We start from the raw sequence: 18,598 nt of genomic DNA, 5'->3' as shown, positions 1-18,598 counted from the left end.
AAATTTTCAATGCATAAATACTTGACTATAAAATAAATTCCTTGCTAGACGAAAAAATTTTGTCGGGTCACTTAGTACTATAGTTTAGTGGTATTTATTTTCACTTGTCAAAGCATCCCCAATGTCACAGCCCGTTCCAAAATATTACATTCGTGGCTGTGAATGGACGAAATTGCCCTTAAGAAATACTAAGTATGTGAAGCTCAAGTTGATAATTATCTAGGTTCCTAAGTTTTGAAAATAAAATGGAATTTAATAAGGATGGAACTTAGATTTTTAGGTTAAAATTTTGTGGTTTAGAGTTGGGGATTGGAAAAGAACCACGTGGGATCCCCATTCCTTATTTCCCTCCCCATTTCCCGTATACTGTCCTTCATACTCTCTCTCTCTTCCTCAGACCTCACTCTCTCTCTCTCACCCTCTCGAACACACGGGCAACCATCAAAACCACCTAAAACTATTACCAACGCCGGATTTAAAACCACCATTGCACTCCTGAGGACTCCACGATCACGTAGGTACCAGTTTAAGGTAAGTTTCACTTCGAAAACCCTAGTTTCTAAAGTTGGCGTGAATGTGTACTGTTCATGAGCTTTGAATTGGTTGATTTTTAGGACAATCCAAGCTCATAGTGAGCTTAGTGAGGTCCCAAGGAAGCTCGGAGTGCTTCGTTGGAAGGATTTGGACGTCGGGATCACGAGGGTTAAGTTTGGCCGGTTTTGCTTGGATTTTTCCGGTGAGATTTAGTTGTTTTTGAAGCTTAAAAGTAGTATATTGTGATTCTATATGTTGAGGGCTTTAAATTGATATATTATACGAAGAAAATGGTTGAGAAACGAAGGAGAACGAAGCATTTGAAAATTCCCCAGTTTTCCGGCCACCGGAAAAACCAGTCCGGCGAACCCGCGAGGAAGAAGGTGCGCGTGGGGCGCGCGTGGACCCGTGCCTTCCTTGGCGCGTGGGGGCGCGTGCTACAGTAAAAAATTATTTTAAAAATATGTCGACGTCCGTGACGTCTAGTAGATCACCGTGGTATATTCATATACCCAATTTGAGCACCGTATGAGAAAGTTATTAAGGATTGTTGGTTAGGTGTTCAAATAACGTTTTATAGTTTTTGCATTTAGGTGAAAATGTGAATTGAAGATCCGACCGTTGGATCGTTACCAAACTTTGATACGTTGTAATACGTAATATTTGAGGATTATTGGAACTTACAGATTGGGAATCTGAGATACGGATCTTCCGGAATTGGAGTTGTAAGTTCATAAAATAAAATGTAAACCGTCACTTAGTTTTGTTAATTGACGGAGATCCGACCGTTGGATGGTAATGAAATTTTAGGATGTTGTCCTAGAGGTATAATGTGGACCTCTGGAAGTTATGGATTAAAATCTGAGTGGTGGATCTTCCGGATCGATCAACGTAGTGACGTATTTTATATAAGTTATACATTCTATCGATATGAATTCTGAGGCTGGATTTGATTACTATTCTAGGCGGCGATTGTCATGGCGCCTTGATGTGTGGTGCTAGGGAGTTATTGGACGAACTCCAGGTGAGTGGGCAGTTTTGTTTTCCGTATACATATATACTTGCCGTTTTCCCAGAAATTGAAAATGCATGAAATTATGCTTTAAATGAAAATGTATAAAAGTATATGAGATATATTAGTTGAAATGCCATGCATAGAAGTATGCGAAAAGTATATAGAATTATATGGAAATGTAAATTGAATTGCCATGCATGAAATGATATGAATTGATATATGATGCATATGAATGAATGGTGCGGTGGACGCACAGGTGAGTATTTAATTACTGTTATGATGATGATGATATATATTGAGCTCAAATCCTGCACCATGGTTTAGTGCTTATAGTATTCACCGCATCGCACGCTCGCCTTAGATCCAAGTAGATGCTAGTCGTACAGTCCACGCGGAGTGGGTACGACAGGCCAGTCGCGAGAGTGTTAGTGAGATTCCGACTGGTGGGTGACCTTAGATTATGTGCACAGATGATTTATGAGAAGCACTAGAGCGTAACTTGTGTGCAGAAGGCCGGACGGGTCACAGAGGTGACTCCGGTAGAGTGATAATGATAGATTTTGAGCTCTAGGTTCAACCGTACAGGGCTATTAGAGGGCCTCCGGTTGATTACTTTCTTGCACCTGATATGATTATTGTTGATGCATCCATACTTAACTGTTGAATTAGACAAGGCATGGCATAATTGATAAAGAAAAAAATGTTGAGTTAATGAACTGAAGTATTGAGAATATATATGTATATTTATATTTTACATTTCTGGGAAAGTATACAGGTTTTACAGAGAGGGGTTACAACGTTTTGAGAAATGTTTGGATTTGGAAAAGAATTGTTTTACTGACCCACTCAATTTTGGTTTTGCGCCCCTCCAGGTTCAGGAATCACAAAGGTGTGGTGACTACGAGGAATTCGACGGTGTTCTGACAGATTGGACAAAATTAGGACTCACCTTCGGGTGTATCAACTTATAAATTGTATAATTAAAGCTTCCGTACTGTGCAAATGGTTACGTCACTCTCACGTGACGGCCAGCATGCCCTCCTTCGGGACGGGGTGTGTCACCCAATGTGGGCTTTATCCTCTATGAAAACTACTACATTTGGAGCCCTAGTGAGAAATTTCATCTCCAATGAACCAAAAACTGGGGTTAGATCCACCATTTGGGGTATCAACTTTATTCCATGTGTAGCAAAAAATTAGGCTACATCTAGCCCAAAAAGCAGTGGGTCCCACCAAAAAAGTAGATACCCATATGAGCCAAACTTTTTCACTCTCATCCCAATTGCAAATACACTCATACTCTCTTTTTATTCTTTTGTTTTAATTCTTTTTCTTTACATTATTTTGTTCCAAAGATCATCCATTTTATTGGTATGTTTAATGCTTAAGCTTTAAAATGATATAAGATGTTGTGCGTCTAAAAGGGCTTACTTTTATTAATTTCCAAATAAAAACGCTCTACATATTAAAATGACATTGGAAGTTTAGAGACCTAAACCGAAAACATAAACAAACAACATACCTAAATTAGAAGGGCATTACAATTTAGTTATGAGATGAAATCTTATCTTGTTCGATTTCAGAGAAACAAACCAACAAATAAAATTGAGATTTGAAAACCTAATCCAACGGTTCATAAGTGATGAACTCTAACTTTGTCAGAATTTACATTTTTTTAGGTTGGAATGTTCATAAATTCTTTTTGAGATAACATGTCCAAGAATCAACTTAAGAAAAAGTTAATACAAAACAAAATTTGTCACATAATCAAATTACTACATAAATATATATATATATATATATATATATAGAGCCCAAAAGTAAATAGCTCTTCATTGTGAGAGATTTTTTTATAGAGCCCCAAAGATTCCTCAGAACTCTAAAATGGGTTATATCCACTATTTTTCTAGCCTCATATAGAGCTCCTCACTGGAGATGCTCTTAATGAGAGATCTTAGATTCAATTATCACCAAAGACTAATTTGAACTACATTATTGATAGCTCATTGTGAGATTAATGTCACCCCCTCTCCTTAGTGTAGATAAGATCGTTGTTTTAAAAAAAAAATTGAATGTTTCGTTTGTGAGGTTAAGCCATTACATTTAATTTAATATTCGTAACTCAATCAATTTTTATTTAAATAATTTATGTAATTCTAATGTCCTACCGGCCATCATATGCACCAAATGATCTATACTTCTGTTTTCTTCTTCTACACTTTTTTTATTATATTTTTTATGTAAGTTTTGTTGTCCTTATTATTCTTTGATTTATTCAATCCTAACGCTATAAAAAGATAAGGGAGTATAGAGAAAGAAAAAGAAATTGCGAAGATCATTTCTCACAAAGGTTGTTGTGTAGATTATTAACAAAGTGCATAATGTCAGAATGTAAAAAACAAAGTACAACATCAAAAAGGGGACAAAACCTTACAATGACTTATAAGTTAAGAATGTGCTCATATCTTTCTCAAGCAGTTAAAGTTCTAAAAATCTGAAAATTTGGGTTTATGATCTTTAAAACATCCAAAACATTAGCCCTTTTTTTTTTGTATGACCTCTCAATCGAAACTTATCTCGATTTAAAATCGTATCAATTGAAAAAATTTGTGTTCAAGCTCAAGCTGAAATCTATTTAATATGTCCACCAGAATTAGACAATTAGATCGAATACGCGATCCTCAAAATTGAGAGATAGAAGCATACAAAAATGGATAGAGCTTAGGAACCATACCTTTCATGATTATCTTGTACGTATATGATAATGTGACATTTGAATTATGTTACATATATGATCAAACAAAAACCAATAATTTAGAGGTTATAGTGTCACGATTCATATCCCAATTGTATCTACTGAAAAAAGTAAAGTTAATTTGTAAGCATATGAATCTAGGGGTGTGCTATCCACACACCCTTTGTTAATTTATGTCATTTGATCTTCTTTAATTCATCCGATCCGACGCCCAAAAATTAAAAAGATGTGAGAGAAGTAAAAAGAGGTGTGTGGATATCACATCCCATGAATCTATACTACTATATAAAGCTAGCAGCCTCATTTAGAGTCACGAGCTTCACCAAAAATAATGGGACAAAAATGTCCCCCAAACAAAAAAGTTCAAAAGCAGCTCAAAATAATGCATCAAATAATGCAGGGGTATTTTCATCATATAAACAGTGTTTTTTATAATTAATTTTTTCGTGCAGTTTTTTATTTTTAATTAGTACCTCACAATGGACTAACAATAATATGATTCAATCAGTTGTTTATTAAATATTATTTTCTTTATTGTTAAACACGTTCAAAACATCTTAAGAGGTATGGTACCGGTTATCAAAAAGTTCTTTCGCACGCGCATAATAATGTGATTCAATTAGTTGTCAAATGATTTTTTTTTTTTGAACAAACGATATTACCTACACTAAGGGGGAGAGGATAAGATTAGCCTCACAATGTGCTAGCAATAATGTGATTAAAAAAATATGTAGTCTCGCATAACATGCTGTAATTCAAAAAATATCTTTTGTACTCGCGTAAGCGAATGTATGAAGGCTAGTATAGTATAAGGCCATGCAGAGTTTGAGCATGTAAACTGTAGCATCGGATGCCTTTAATTAGAGTTTGTTACATTGTGTGTGTCTCATCACTAATTGGTAATTGCTTTGAAACACTTGGCGTGCGAATGTACTCTAATGATGGGGACTCACTTTCTCTGAGACCACCACTACCACAAGACAACGCACGCCTTCAATCCTCAATAATTTTCTTCACCCTTTACATATGGCCGATATATCTCAATCAATAATGTAATTGTGAAAAATAACATTTATAAACTAAATTGAAGGATAAAAAAAGTTAACATATATGACCTCTTACGCTTGTTTGAATGGTGAAAATTTGTGTGCAGATTCTAAGACAACTAAGCGAAATTCACGAAAACTTATCAGATATCTAAAATAAGAATAAAAGTTGTAATGTGGTAAAACGTTAGGGTTCAATATTTTGACATTCTGATACTTATATGTAAGGTTCTAAAAAGCGCTAGGCACTACTCGGCCAATGGGTATGGGCCTAACGCCTAGACATCTAGACGAAGCCTAGGCGATTCTTTTTTCTTTAAATTTTAATTAAATATATTATATAACATATAAATAAGTTTTTATTTATACTTAAAGAAATTACATAATTGTATTATGAAACATAAATTGTAAAATAAAATAACATATAGATTACAAAGTATTAGAACATATTAAAAACATGGAGAACAAATATATAATGAGTGTTCATCTAAGTATCCAACAAGTCTCTTACAATTTACAAATATAAGTTATCTATTTTATGTCTAAGTGAGAGTCGCGACTTGGGCGATTGTCTAGGTAGGCTAGGCGAGAACTCTTTTTTAATTTTTAAATGCCTAAATATTAATCGTGGAGGTGATCAGCTGTCTAGCGCCTAAACATGGCTTAAGCGGTGCTAGACAGAAATTTTTAGAGCACTACTTATAAGGTGTCAAGAAAAAAAAATCCCTATCATTCGGCGGAAGGTGAAACCTAACTTAGGTAGGTAAAAAGCTACTCAAGTAGTCATTTGATAAGATATAAGATTTTGGTTTTACATCATGAGAAGGGAACAAAATTTGACTTCACTTAAAGCATGCATATTCAAACCTTAGAATTCACTCATAAAAGCGACCACCAATCCTTAACTTTAGGATCCTGCTCTCCATGCCATTTATACATACATGCGTTCATATATACAACAAAATACATGCCATTATCACGAATGGTTTGATGATTTTGACTTGAACCAAATAAGTTTTTGTTTGTATCTCCATTCTACACATATTAAAGGAATGTTAGTGGCCGTATTGGAGGATAACTTACATGGCATGACATTGTTAGTCTGTTATGTAGTGTTTTGTGTCAATAAAAATAAAGATATGTAAAAAAATTTGTACATATCTTTATTTTAATGACATAAGATGTCAATGTAATAGTATATTTGTATTATATAAGTTCTTCTCAGTGGTAGTGGAAGATCAAATAATAGCAAATGTAATAATATGTGGTCGGAGCCACTTGTGGCTTGCCTTGCATTAGAAAGAATGAGGATCCTCTCCGGATCCTCTTTGTGAAGATACGGGGATCCTCTAATCGTATTCGTTCATCATATATCGTGTAGTAAAAATTATTGTAAATTTTTTTATTTAAAATTGAATATAAACAGTAACTGACAAAAATTAACTGCATGATGTACGATAAACGGACACGATTGAATAATCAAAGGATCCTCACAAATAAGATCTAGAAAGGATCCTCATTCCATTAGAAAACCCTAAACATATATGACCCACCGCAGATGGAGGTGGTGGGTAATAATCACAAATCAATATCATGGAATTATCAAAAGTGGTCACGCCACTCTCTCCCTATCCAAAATTTGATTGTTCCTTTCTTTCTTCTTTTTGACCTTTTCTTTGTTTGCTCTTCCTCACGTGAATTGTGTAAAATTTTCCCAAAAATAGACCGACTTACTTTTCTTTTTACGTTATTATTTTAAATTACACTATTTAAAAAAAAAAGATTCAAATTTGAATGCAAAATTAATAAAATCTTGACCTGACCAACTGTCATAAACTCTCGGTCGCATGAAGGGGAGTTCCTCCCTTAATAGACTTAATTTCCAAAGTTTGTTTTGATGCTAATGATTTCTATATTCCTTGCCATTTCTAACTTATCTTATATGGTCTCATAGTTCCATAGGGCCAATGTAAGGTATTTCTTGGATGAAACATAAGTTGGTTCATGACTCATTTCTTACCTTATTGCTACAAGATGTTAACTTAGTTAAATGGTTTGCTAAAGTAATTTCATAACTTAGTAGGCAGATGATGCTTATAACATAGTTAAATGATTCACTAAATTGTCTGGGTTTCCTTTCGGTAATTAGCAAAAACCCCACGATTTAATACCTTGTTGGCAGTGGCAAAATATTTAAAGATCATTTTCATGCCTTAATGTGTTAAAGATCATTCCAAATCACATGTATTAAATTTTTGCACGTATGAGGGTTCATATTCAGTAGTGAATGTACATTGAAACCAAGATCTTATTAGGATCACTCGGAGTTCGGGGAATATACATGTGAAAATCTTTCGATGACTATTCAAATGTTTGGCATGAGTATCTTTTGTGTCCACAAGTGTTTGATATAATGTCTGCTAGGCATATCTCGGTAGAACTCGACAAGCTGCGTCAAGAGTACTCAACATATTCTCTCGATAGCACTTATCAGATTACTTCGTCATATGTCGATATCTATTGACATGTGCATAACACGATTTGACTGACGACAATAAGCCCACTAAGTGTTTGACGAAATGCCTCAGTAATTAAACTGAAATATTTGTGTACGCTTCGCACTCTATTTTAGTTAAAAAACTTGTACTTTTAACGCTCAAACCCCCAATATTCGAATCCTAGATCCATCCCGGTTGTTATCCCATTAATTACACCAATTTACCACCATCTCACCTCCCTTTATATTCGGCAGGATATTTTTCACTCCCGGAGTCTATCACTTTTACAGAGTGTTACAGCCGACAAAAAGTACAATAAAACATGTCGAAGTTGTCAAACCAAAATAACTACTTTTTCTATATTTCCCGCTTTTTTGCCGGTTGGTAATGAGAGGTTTTGACTTTACAATGTGAACAAAGTAACAAACCCCTCCTTTCTGTGCTTCCTCATCATCTCCTTAATTTTTTTTAAAATTAAATTAAATCCCATCACAGCAGAGAGTAACAAAAACAGGAAGAGATTATGCAATATTTTGAGTGTGATTACTAAACCCTCCCAAAAAAAATTAAAGGCAGAAAAGCATGACCCACCAAAGAGGCCCATTGCTTTGGACAGTTGCAATCTGTGTTTTGCACACCACCTGTTTGACAAAAATAAAAAAAAAATGGCCAAACAAGGTCACCACCAACATCAACATCTCCAACTGGGTTGTTGTCTCTGTCTCTCTTCCCGGTACTTCACTCTTTGAACCCCAGCATTACCATTTTTTCATCTTTGCCTTGACATTCCAAGTTCCTCTCTTGGGTTCCATTTTCTCGCCCCATGGACCGCGGCAGTGACAAGCATCAGCATCAGCAGCAGCAGCAACCACAACTATCCGTGGCTAAGAGTTCGCGGCAGCAGCGATACAACGAGTGGTTTGTTTCTTGATTTTCATATGTTTTTTTTATGTTTGTATTTCAACTTGAGTACTTTTAATTTTATTTTGTAAGTGTTGCCTACACTACCTAGTGATTATATAAGTGGTGTTTTGATATATATATTTATGTGCTTTGTTGTGCTGATGCATGATAAACAAAAGATGAATGGTTTCTGATTGTTCTCTTGTATTGTATTCTATAAAGAAACTTTTTTTTCTTTCCTCATTGATTTGTGTCATGTGCAAATATCTGCAACGGTTTCTTGTATGAATGTTTACTTGTTGATCTTTTGCAGGATTTTTCGGGACGTTCCAAGCGATATTACAATACAAGTAAATGGAGGGGCTTTCTCACTACATAAGGTAGCTACCTTTGCTGTTTTATTTACTTTCAATTCTTCAAAATTATTCTTTAAAGTCACTGTCTTGATGGAATTTTGATATATTATGGTGCTTCTGAATGCAGTTCCCTCTCGTCTCTAGAAGTGGGAGAATCCGGAAGTTGGTTGCTGAACACAGGGATTCTGATATCTCAAGAGTGGAGCTTCTTAATCTACCGGGAGGTGCAGAATCATTTGAGTTGGCAGCAAAGTTCTGTTATGGTATTAACTTCGAGATCACATCTTCAAACGTTTCTCAGCTGTGTTGTGCTTCTGATTACCTTGAAATGACTGAAGAGTACTCAAAAGATAATCTTGGTTCGCGCGCCGAAGAATACCTTGAAAGCGTTGTTTGCAAGAACCTTGAAATGTGTGTTGAGGTTTTGCAACAATGCGAGAGTTTACTCCCTCTGGCCGATGAGCTGAGAATAGTTAGCCGTTGCATAGATGCAATAGCCTCAAAGGCTTGTGTAGAGCAAATTGCTTCGAGCTTTTCGCGCTTGGAGTATAGCAGCTCGGGGAGGCTTCACATGAACAGGCAAGCCAAATCTGATGGGGACTGGTGGATAGAAGATCTTTCGGTTCTTCGAGTTGACTTGTACCAAAGAGTCATAACTGCGATGAAGTGCCGTGGAGTCCGCCCTGAGAGTATTGGTGCATCTCTTGTGAACTATGCGCAGAAGGAGTTGACAAAAAAGTCCAGCTTATGGAATATGTCTGGCCAGACAAAAGTTGACGGAATTTCAGCTTCAACTGGGCATGAAAAACTCGTGGTTGAGACAATTGTCAGCCTTCTGCCCGTTGAGAAACTTGTTATTCCAATCAATTTCCTATTCGGGCTTTTGCGAAGCGCTGTAATGCTTGATTGCACAATTGCTTGCAGACTTGATCTGGAGAGGAGAATTGGGTCACAGTTGGATATTGCTACTCTCGATGATCTTCTGATCCCTTCTTTCAAGCACGCTGGTGACACTTTATTCGATGTGGATACAGTGCATAGGATTTTAGTTAACTTTTCTCAGCAAGATGATAGCGAAGAAGATATGGAAGATGCGTCTGTTTTCGAATCTGATAGTCCTCATTCGCCTTCCCAGACCGCTTTGTTTAAAGTTTCAAAGTTGGTGGACAATTACCTTGCTGAAATAGCCCCTGATGCAAACCTCAAGCTTGCTAAGTTCATAGTCATTGCTGATGCTTTACCTGAACACGCACGAACAGTTCATGATGGGCTATATCGAGCCATTGATATTTACTTAAAAGTAAGTCTTTCTTATTATTCTTTGCCGTTAGTCTTGATTAAGGATTTTGCTTTTACCATTCTTTCATTAGTTTTGATTGATGTATATACGTTCTTTCTGTGACAGGCTCATCAAGGTTTAACCGATACAGACAAGAAGAGGCTCTGCAAAATGATTGATTTCCAAAAGCTCTCACAAGAAGCCGGTGCACACGCTGCACAGAACGAGCGCCTCCCTCTCCAGTCAATAGTACAAGTGCTTTATTTTGAGCAAATAAGGCTCAGAAATTCCTTGGGCTGCTCTAACGAAGATGAACCCAAGCCAATGCACCAGTCATGGCGGATCAGCAGTGGTGCGCTCAGTGCTGCGATGTCTCCACGGGACAACTATGCATCATTGAGGAGAGAAAACCGTGAGCTAAAGCTTGAGCTAGCTCGGTTAAGAATGAGACTAAATGATCTTGAGAGAGAACATGTATGCATGAAGAGGGATATGCAAAGGTCCAACTCTCGTAAATTTATGAGTTCTTTCTCCAAGAAGATTGGCAAGCTAAGCTTCTTTGCAAATAGTTCTTCAAGGGCATCCACTTCTCCGTCAAGGCATTCTTATAGAACTGATTCTAAAGTGATCGAGAGAACGTGTGCAAGCACAGATTAGGTAATTCACATTGTCAGGAACTTTTTATGTCTTGTTAGTAAGTGCAAGCCTTACGAAATTTTCACTTTTGTATGCGTCTTTTGGCCTCCTTGTAAAAAAGATTTGTGCTTTGAGTTAGCGATAGCGGGGAAAGATCTTGATTGTAAGTGATGCTTTTGGTTGAGTACAGTTTTTACATTTGTTTAAATTCTAAATCATTAAATTAAATTTCAATTTAATTGCAAAATGTAGCAGGTTAAGATTAAATAATATAGACTCTATGCTGTATATGTAGAACAAACAAATAAACTTATATAGCTGCTCTAATAAGGTAACAAAACATTGGTGCGCGTAATCAACATTCAAAAACACGGTTTAATAAATGCCTTGCAGGACTAATCTACTCGAGAAGCGTTGGAATTGCACCCGAGACCCAGTAGCCTCGCTTTGTCGCTCCTCTTCCTTGTTTGGCAAGGTAAATTTTACCTTAAGGCGAAGCGACTTACGAGCACTTTCAGGTTTTCTTACACAAGATTTCAGCAATGGGACTTGCTTGCTTTCCCTAATATTAAGATCAGCAAGTTTGACCGTAATGTCGTTGTTGCCATCATCATATTTTCTACGACGTCTAGTTTCATTTTTTGAATGTATCGGAGGTTTCTGCTTAGATTCTTCGCGGGATTTCTTGTTTGTGGATGACAACTCTACTTTGATATCTGTTTGGAGTCTTCTGTCAGAGTCAGCATCTTCATCACTCAGGCTAGGGCTTACAGTAGCACAAGCAAAAAACTGAAGCTTAAGCCTTCGCCTCTGCTCGTGGTGCTTCGGTGTCATACCAGCATACTCCTTGGGAGGAGAACTATGTTCATGTACTTGATGGTGGCCACGAGCTTTAACAGATTGCTTATGTTCAATCAAAGGAGGAGGCTGATTGCCGTGCTCTCTGGCTTTAAGCAACTGATAAATCGTGCGGTTAGGAACTATAAAAAACACTTTCCCGGGAATCAAAACTGCTTCAGGCTTAACCACAATCCACGGGAACTCAAAGATGTCTGGCCTAGTTATGCTGTGCAGGGGGTACCTTCTCATCACCTCTTCAGCTGTTACCGGTTTCTTGTGAACCTCCAAACGCCTCCCCGGACGCACCAATTTCAGCACACCTTCCTCCCTCACTACACTTCCCATCGCCAAATCAAACGCCGGTAATATCTGATCAAGTATTTTTTTCTAAGCAGCTAGGAGTTAATGGACAATAAGTCGAGGAAGAGGAGCTACCAGGCTGCTCAAGTTTGCTTCTTATAATGGTAATAAACTCACTAGCAGATGAAGTTTTGGTGGAGAAACTTATGAGGAATCTTTGGAGGGGAATGCCAAAATTAGCTGGAGGAATGTGACTTTTCTTTGTCCACATAGATTCTGTACACATTTGAGTAGATTCTTTGTTTGTTTTACCAAACTTTGTTTGGTGTTTGTGAAGTGTCTTATCCTTAATCTGAACACTTTGTTTTGGCTGCTCAGAGTCTCAAAGGACTCGATAGTTGAGCAATGTGACAACACGGCCGCCTACATGGTGGTGCAAAAGACACTAGTATGGAAAGGCACCAACTTATTGTACAAACTTTTTGCATCCCAACTGATGCAAACAATAGAGTTGTGTTACTGGAAGAGCGTCGCCTACGACTAAGTATCGAACTTATCATAAATGTATATCGTCACACAGGTGTTAGTCGAGCCTGAAATCTTAGATTAAACCAAATGTTAGTGGAGCTTCAATTTATGCTAAATTATTATCTCTTCCTACCCATCAAACTCTTAATTAACAAAATTTTACAATTTTTAAATAGTTTATTCTTCTTACACAACCATTCTTCCAAAATTTCTTCTTAGAAGGCTATGTTTGACTGGGGGATTTCCTAGTCTCAGGGGATTGATGTCAAGTTAGTAAGGAACTTATTACAAAATGACAGATACAAGGGATTAAAAATGCTTTTCATGATCATTACTAAGGCACGCTAGAGGGACTTGTAAATGCATCATTCTAGATAGTGATTTGCAAATCCCTCTTACATGTCATTGAAAAGAATAGGTAGTGATTGAATATAAACATAAGCTTATTATATGATATTGATGAGTTAGTAGGTAAATTTTACATTCTTTTTAACTTTTTACATACTTTTCTTTATTTTTAGTTATTAAATTGAATATATCAAACAAAAACAACGAAGATAACTAAGAGCTCATTGGAAGTGCCTTTAAAATAACTGAAAGCACTTTTAGAGAAAATAATTTTAGTTTCAAAAGCGCTTCAGTGCTCTCTGGCAAAAAACACTAGTTATGCGCTTCTTAAAAAAAAATATTCATTTACTTACATTTTCACTAAGAATTGGTTCTAAAAATATTTTTACCAAAAATGATTTCAGATATTTTAAAAACACTCACAAATGAGTTATATACAAAAATATATGGGTAAAGTACAAAAAACTACCTCAACTATTGGTGTCACGACACTTTCATAACTCATCTTTTAAAATTGACAATATCATACCTCATCTTACGAATTTGTGCCAATGTTATACCTTCCGTTAGCTTGGCTTGAATTTCTCAGTTAAATGCTAACGTGGCTTGATCCGGGACCCACTTTTTATTAAAAAATTATTAAAAACTAAAAAAAAAATTAATATTTTTAAAATATTAAAATAACAAAAAAAGTAAATAAAAAAAAACCCTTTCTGAGGGTGGGTGAGGGGGAAGACAAATTTGTTTTTTTTTTTTTTTTTTACCTTCTTTTTTTTGGGTCACAAGAAGAGGGAAGAAGATGAAGATGGGGGAGAAGAGAGAGGGGGGAACTGGGGAAGGGGACGAACTTGGGATTTTTTTTTTTTTTTTAAACTTTTCATTATTATTTTTATAACTTGGGATTTTTTTTTTAACTTTTCATTATTATTTTTATATTTAAAAATTATTAAATGATTTTTTTTAGTTTTTAATACTTTTTTAATAAAAAATGGTTTCGGATCAAGCCACGTCAGCATTTAACTGAAAAGTAAACGGCCAAGTAACGGAAGGTATAACATTGGACTAAATTCTAAAGATGAGGTATGACATTGTCAATTTTAAAAGATGAGGTATGAAAGTGTCCTGATACTAATAGTTAAGGTAGTTTTTTGTACTTTACCCAAAATATATTTTATCATTCTTCAAGGAAGATAACCAGTTGGGGACTTGAGGATTATTGTGCTCAAAATATCTAGTGGTGCGCAGTCAAAGCAGAGCCTCAAGAGCAAGATACTTTTTCATGTGCCCGAAACACTAGTTGATACATCATGTGTCATTATATAAATAATGTTTTGTACTAAAAAATTAATTACATAAAAAAAAAAAATTTCACTACTTATATAATAACATGTAGTGTACCACTATATAATAACATGTATATCAATTGCGTTACGAAACAAAGAAAAATTTCTCTTCAAGAGCAGCATAAGATTGGACGAATTTAATAATGTGTGGCAAACAACATTATGATCCAATGGAGGTGCCTCGAGATCATCGGCACCCGTTGACACTGATCCTACTCTTTTATTGTTTCCTCTTCCATTATTCCACTAGTTCCAGTTAAATCAAACTTGTCTTGTTTTGCCTTCTGGCTTTTGCTACTTATTTCCTTTTTTTTTCTAGCTTTTTTCTACTTATTTAATCAACGGATTATCCAAACTTGGCCCTACCTAAACCAAATAGAAACTTTCCAAAAATGGATAGAAATCAAACCAAGATTTTGGTCATAAACACTCAATCACCCAAACTTCAACAACAACAACAACAACAAAGCCTCTTCCCACTAAGTGGGGTCGGCTATATGAATCCTAGAACGCCATTGCGCTCGGTTTTGTGTCATGTCCTCCGTTAGATCCAAGTACTCAAGTCTTTTCTTAGGGTCTCTTCCAAAGTTTTCCTAGGTCTTCCTCTACCCCTTCGGCCCTGAACCTCTGTCCCGTAGTCACATTTTCGAACCGGAGCGTCAATAGGCCTTCTTTGCACATGTCCAAACCACCGGAACCGATTTTCTCTCATATTTCCTTCAATTTTGGCTACTCCTACTTTACCTCGGATATCCGCATTCCCAATCTTATCCTTTCTCGTGTGCCCATACATCCCACGAAGCATCCTTATCTCCGCTACACCTATTTTGTGTATGTGTTGATGCTTCACCGCCCAACATTCTGTGCCATACAACATCGCTGGCCTTATTGCCGTCCTATAAAATAAAATTTTCCCTTGAGCTTCAGTGGCCTACGACGGTCACACAACACGCCAGATGCACTCTTACACTTCATCCATCCAGCTTGTATTCTATGGTTGAGATCTCCATCTAATTCTCCGTTCTCTTGCAGGATAGATCCTAGGTAGCGAAAACGGTCACTTTTTGTGATCTTCGCTAGATTGCTCCGGTCATTAGTGAGGATAAGTATATAAATGGATAGAGATAGGAAAGCAAACACAAGATGTACGTGGTTCACCCAGATTGGCTACGTCCACGGAATAGAGGAGTTCTCATTAATTGTGAAGGGTTTACACAAGTACATAGGTTCAAGCTCTCCTTTAGTGAGTACAAGTGAATGATTTAGTACAAATGACATTAGGAAATATTGTGGGAGAATGATCTCGTAACCACGAAACTTCTAAGTACCGGAGTGTGGTATCGTCTTGACTTTCCTTATCTGTCTCATAGGTAGATGTGGCATCTTCTCTGGAAGTACTCTTCCTCCATCCAGGGGTGGTATCTGTAACTGGTGGAGATGCACAAGGTAATGTATCAATGTCACTTGAAGCTTACTTGTAGTTTCAGGCTTGGTCAAGCGCGATACAAACCATGTAGTAGGAGTCCCCTAAGTCGCCGAGCTAGGGGATCTGCTGAAAGAGATGACAGACAAGGTAAGCAATCAGAGCTCCGGCTGATTGTTCACATTCTCCCTATCTTGCAGGCAGCATGAAGGATAAAGAGAAGAAAAATGAGAAGAGATGATATGGGATACTTTTGCTTTTGAAGAAGTAACTTTCCACAGGCTTATTCTTGAACTGGGCTGAAGGGTTTTCTGGTTTCCTCCAGAGTATAAGGCCGACTGAAGAATTTGAGGGTCAAAACAAGTCCATCAAATCTAGAGTACGTTCGACCCTGCTGATATGGGATACTTTTGCTTTTGACAGAGTAGTGGATGTATCGGCACGTGTGCTGTTACGCTTGTCTCCACATGCTTCCTTGTATCCTTCTCACTTGCCCTATCTGTTCTTCAGGCAGATGCGGTATCTTCCTTGGAAGCATAAGATGTTGAAGATGAGTACTCGAGAGCAATGCCAGGTAAGTAATCAGGTAAGGGGTTCCAGGCAGTCAGTTCCTGGCTGGAAGCTTGATTCCAAGTGCTGACTGATTGCTCTCTTTCTCCTTGTCTTGCAGGTAAGAACAAGGCCAAAGGAAAAGACAGGGAAAAAGCATGATATGGGATACTCTTGCTTTTAACCCTGATGATATGAGATATTCTTGCTCTAGTTAGCTTGTTTACAGAGGTATTATCGGGGGGAAAGAAAGCTGAATATTTCGAAAGGCTTCGTTTGGAGTGCCCTCTCAGATAAGAGGAAGGGTTGAGCATTTTTGCAGGTCTGCCTGTCCGTTGGGGATGGAGGTAGACATATATAGGAGTCTCCCTAACATCAAGTAATAATGCTATTCCTTTACCCTGCTTGGTCATAGCACGGTAGTGGGAGCTGCCAGCTTCACAAGTTTTAACTCTGTCAGAGCACTTTGAAAAAGTGGTCTGTGGTATCTGGAAAGCTGATGTTGCGTGTGAAGATTACAGACAAGCTTTATCCAAGAAGATCCAGCTCTTGAAGTTGGGAAAGTGGTGCCTCTTCGGTTTTCGAACAAGCAATCCTGTCGGGGATCCAGCTCTCGAGATTCGGAGAACGATGCCTCTTCGATTTTTGAGAAAGCAATCCTGCTGGGGGTCTGGCTCTCGAGATTCGGAGAGCGATGTCTTCGATTTTTGAGAAAGTAATCATGTTGGGAGTCTGGCTCTCGAGATTCGGAGGGCGGTGCCTCTTCGATTTTGGAGCAAGCAATCTTGTTGGGAGTGTTTTCTCGAATGTGAGTAAAGGTTGGGCATGTTTGCTAGTCTACCTTGCCACAAAGCACAGAGGTTGACACACCGGGACTTTCCAATTATCCAGCAGTGGTACTGTTCCTTTACCCTTGTGGGTAATAATATGGTAGCTAGACCTTCAAAATTTATGTGTCTAAACTTTGTTAGTGTTGTTTCTTTGCTATTCTTTTACCCTTCTTGGTCAGAGCGATGTAGTGGGAGCTGCAAGCTTCACGTGCTCAACTTTGTCAGAGAACTTTGGCAAAGTTATATGTGGTACCCATGAGCTACTGTTGCGTGTGGGAAGTGGGTGATTGAACAGTACGATTCATGTGCTTTCTACTTCACCAGAAATCTTCGACAGAATGCCCATAATTTCCGCAAAGCTGAGTGTGCGTGTGACAGGTGCTGACAAGGCTGGAAAAGTAGGTGCCTCTTCGATTTCTAAGATCGGCCCTCGTGGTCTCTGAGCAGCCCAGCTTTTGAGAAAGCAAGCCTCTTCGATTTCTGAGATCGGCCTTCGTGGTCTTTGAGCAGCCCAGCTTTTGAGAAAGCAAACGCCTCTTCGATTTCTGAGATCGACCCTCGTGGTCTCTGAGCAGCCCAGCTTTTGAGAAAGCAAACGCCTCTTCGATTTCTGAGCAGGCTCCTCTTCGATTTCTGAAGCTTCGTCGAGTGCAGATTTTTATAGGGGCTGACATTAAGTTCCAAAGCACACTTGAATATCCACCAGTAGAAGCTCCATTCTTGCACTTCTAAGATCTTGATTTGTCCGACCTCTTCTCTCTTCAACACCTTTGAAAATGTCTGGCCCCTCCGACCGTCGTTTTGACTTGAACCTTGTTGAAGAGGCAGCCCCGCTTTCTCCAGACAACATATGACGCCCATCCTTCGTCTCCCCTACTGGTCCTCTTACCGTTGGGGATTCCGTGATGAAGAATGATATGACCGCTGCGGTAGTGGCTAGGAACCTTCTCACTCCCAAAGATAACAGACTACTTTCCAAACGGTCTGATGAGTTGGCTGTTAAGGATTCTCTGGCTCTTAGTGTTCAGTGTGCAGGTTCTGTGTCTAATATGGCCCAACGCCTATTTGCTCGAACCCGCCAAGTTGAATCATTGGCGGCTGAAGTGATGAGTCTCAAACAGGAGATTAGAGGGCTTAAGCATGAGAATAAACAGTTGCACCGGCTCGCACATGACTATGCTACAAACATGAAGAGGAAGCTTGACCAGATGAAGGAATCTGATGGTCATGTTTTACTTGATCATCAGAGATTTGTGGGTTTGTTCCAAAGGCATTTATTGCCTTCGTCTTCTGGGGCTGTACCGCTTAATGAAGCTCCAAATGATCAACCTCTGATGCCTCCTCCTTCTAGGGTTCTGTCCAGTACTGAGGCTCCGAATGATCCCCCTCCGGTGCCTTCTCTTTCTGGGGCTCTA

At 38.0% G+C, this 18,598-nt stretch overlaps 1 protein-coding gene and 2 long non-coding RNA genes across 3 annotated transcripts; all 3 read left to right on the top strand.

The window, feature by feature from the left end:
* The first annotated feature begins 353 nt into the window (after window positions 1–353).
* On the top strand, window positions 354–872 carry LOC126624281 (uncharacterized). Its single transcript, XR_007624037.1, has 3 exons — window positions 354–531; window positions 615–736; window positions 822–872. It is a non-coding gene; the product is annotated as an uncharacterized LOC126624281 (long non-coding RNA).
* A 90-nt stretch (window positions 873–962) lies between these two features.
* LOC126623690 (uncharacterized) lies at window positions 963–2,539 on the top strand. The gene is made up of 2 exons (XR_007623841.1): window positions 963–1,558; window positions 2,422–2,539. It is a non-coding gene; the product is annotated as an uncharacterized LOC126623690 (long non-coding RNA).
* Window positions 2,540–8,233: 5,694 nt separating this feature from the next.
* LOC126620747 (BTB/POZ domain-containing protein At5g48800-like) lies at window positions 8,234–11,230 on the top strand. Its single transcript, XM_050289025.1, has 4 exons — window positions 8,234–8,766; window positions 9,065–9,131; window positions 9,235–10,407; window positions 10,513–11,230. Exons 1-4 carry the CDS (start codon window positions 8,672–8,674, stop codon window positions 11,041–11,043), a joined length of 1,866 nt encoding a protein of 621 aa, XP_050144982.1. The 5' UTR covers window positions 8,234–8,671; the 3' UTR covers window positions 11,044–11,230.
* Window positions 11,231–18,598: the final 7,368 nt, after the last annotated feature.

The sequence above is a fragment of the Malus sylvestris genome, chromosome 5 (genome assembly GCF_916048215.2).
Source record: "Malus sylvestris chromosome 5, drMalSylv7.2, whole genome shotgun sequence".
NCBI classification, from domain to species: Eukaryota; Viridiplantae; Streptophyta; class Magnoliopsida; order Rosales; family Rosaceae; genus Malus; species Malus sylvestris.
This window is presented reverse-complemented; position numbering and strand designations above follow the sequence as displayed.

What these genes read in the sequence shown, in the direction of transcription:
- LOC126620747 (XM_050289025.1), top strand. Translation starts at nt 8,672, where the DNA reads ATGGACCGCGGCAGTGACAAGCATCAGCATCAGCAGCAGCAGCAACCA. An exon ending in CAGCAGCGATACAACGAGTG is followed by an intron (nt 8,767 to 9,064) that starts GTTTGTTTCTTG and finishes GATCTTTTGCAG; the next exon opens with GATTTTTCGGGACGTTCCAA. An exon ending in GGGCTTTCTCACTACATAAG is followed by an intron (nt 9,132 to 9,234) that starts GTAGCTACCTTT and finishes TTCTGAATGCAG; the next exon opens with TTCCCTCTCGTCTCTAGAAG.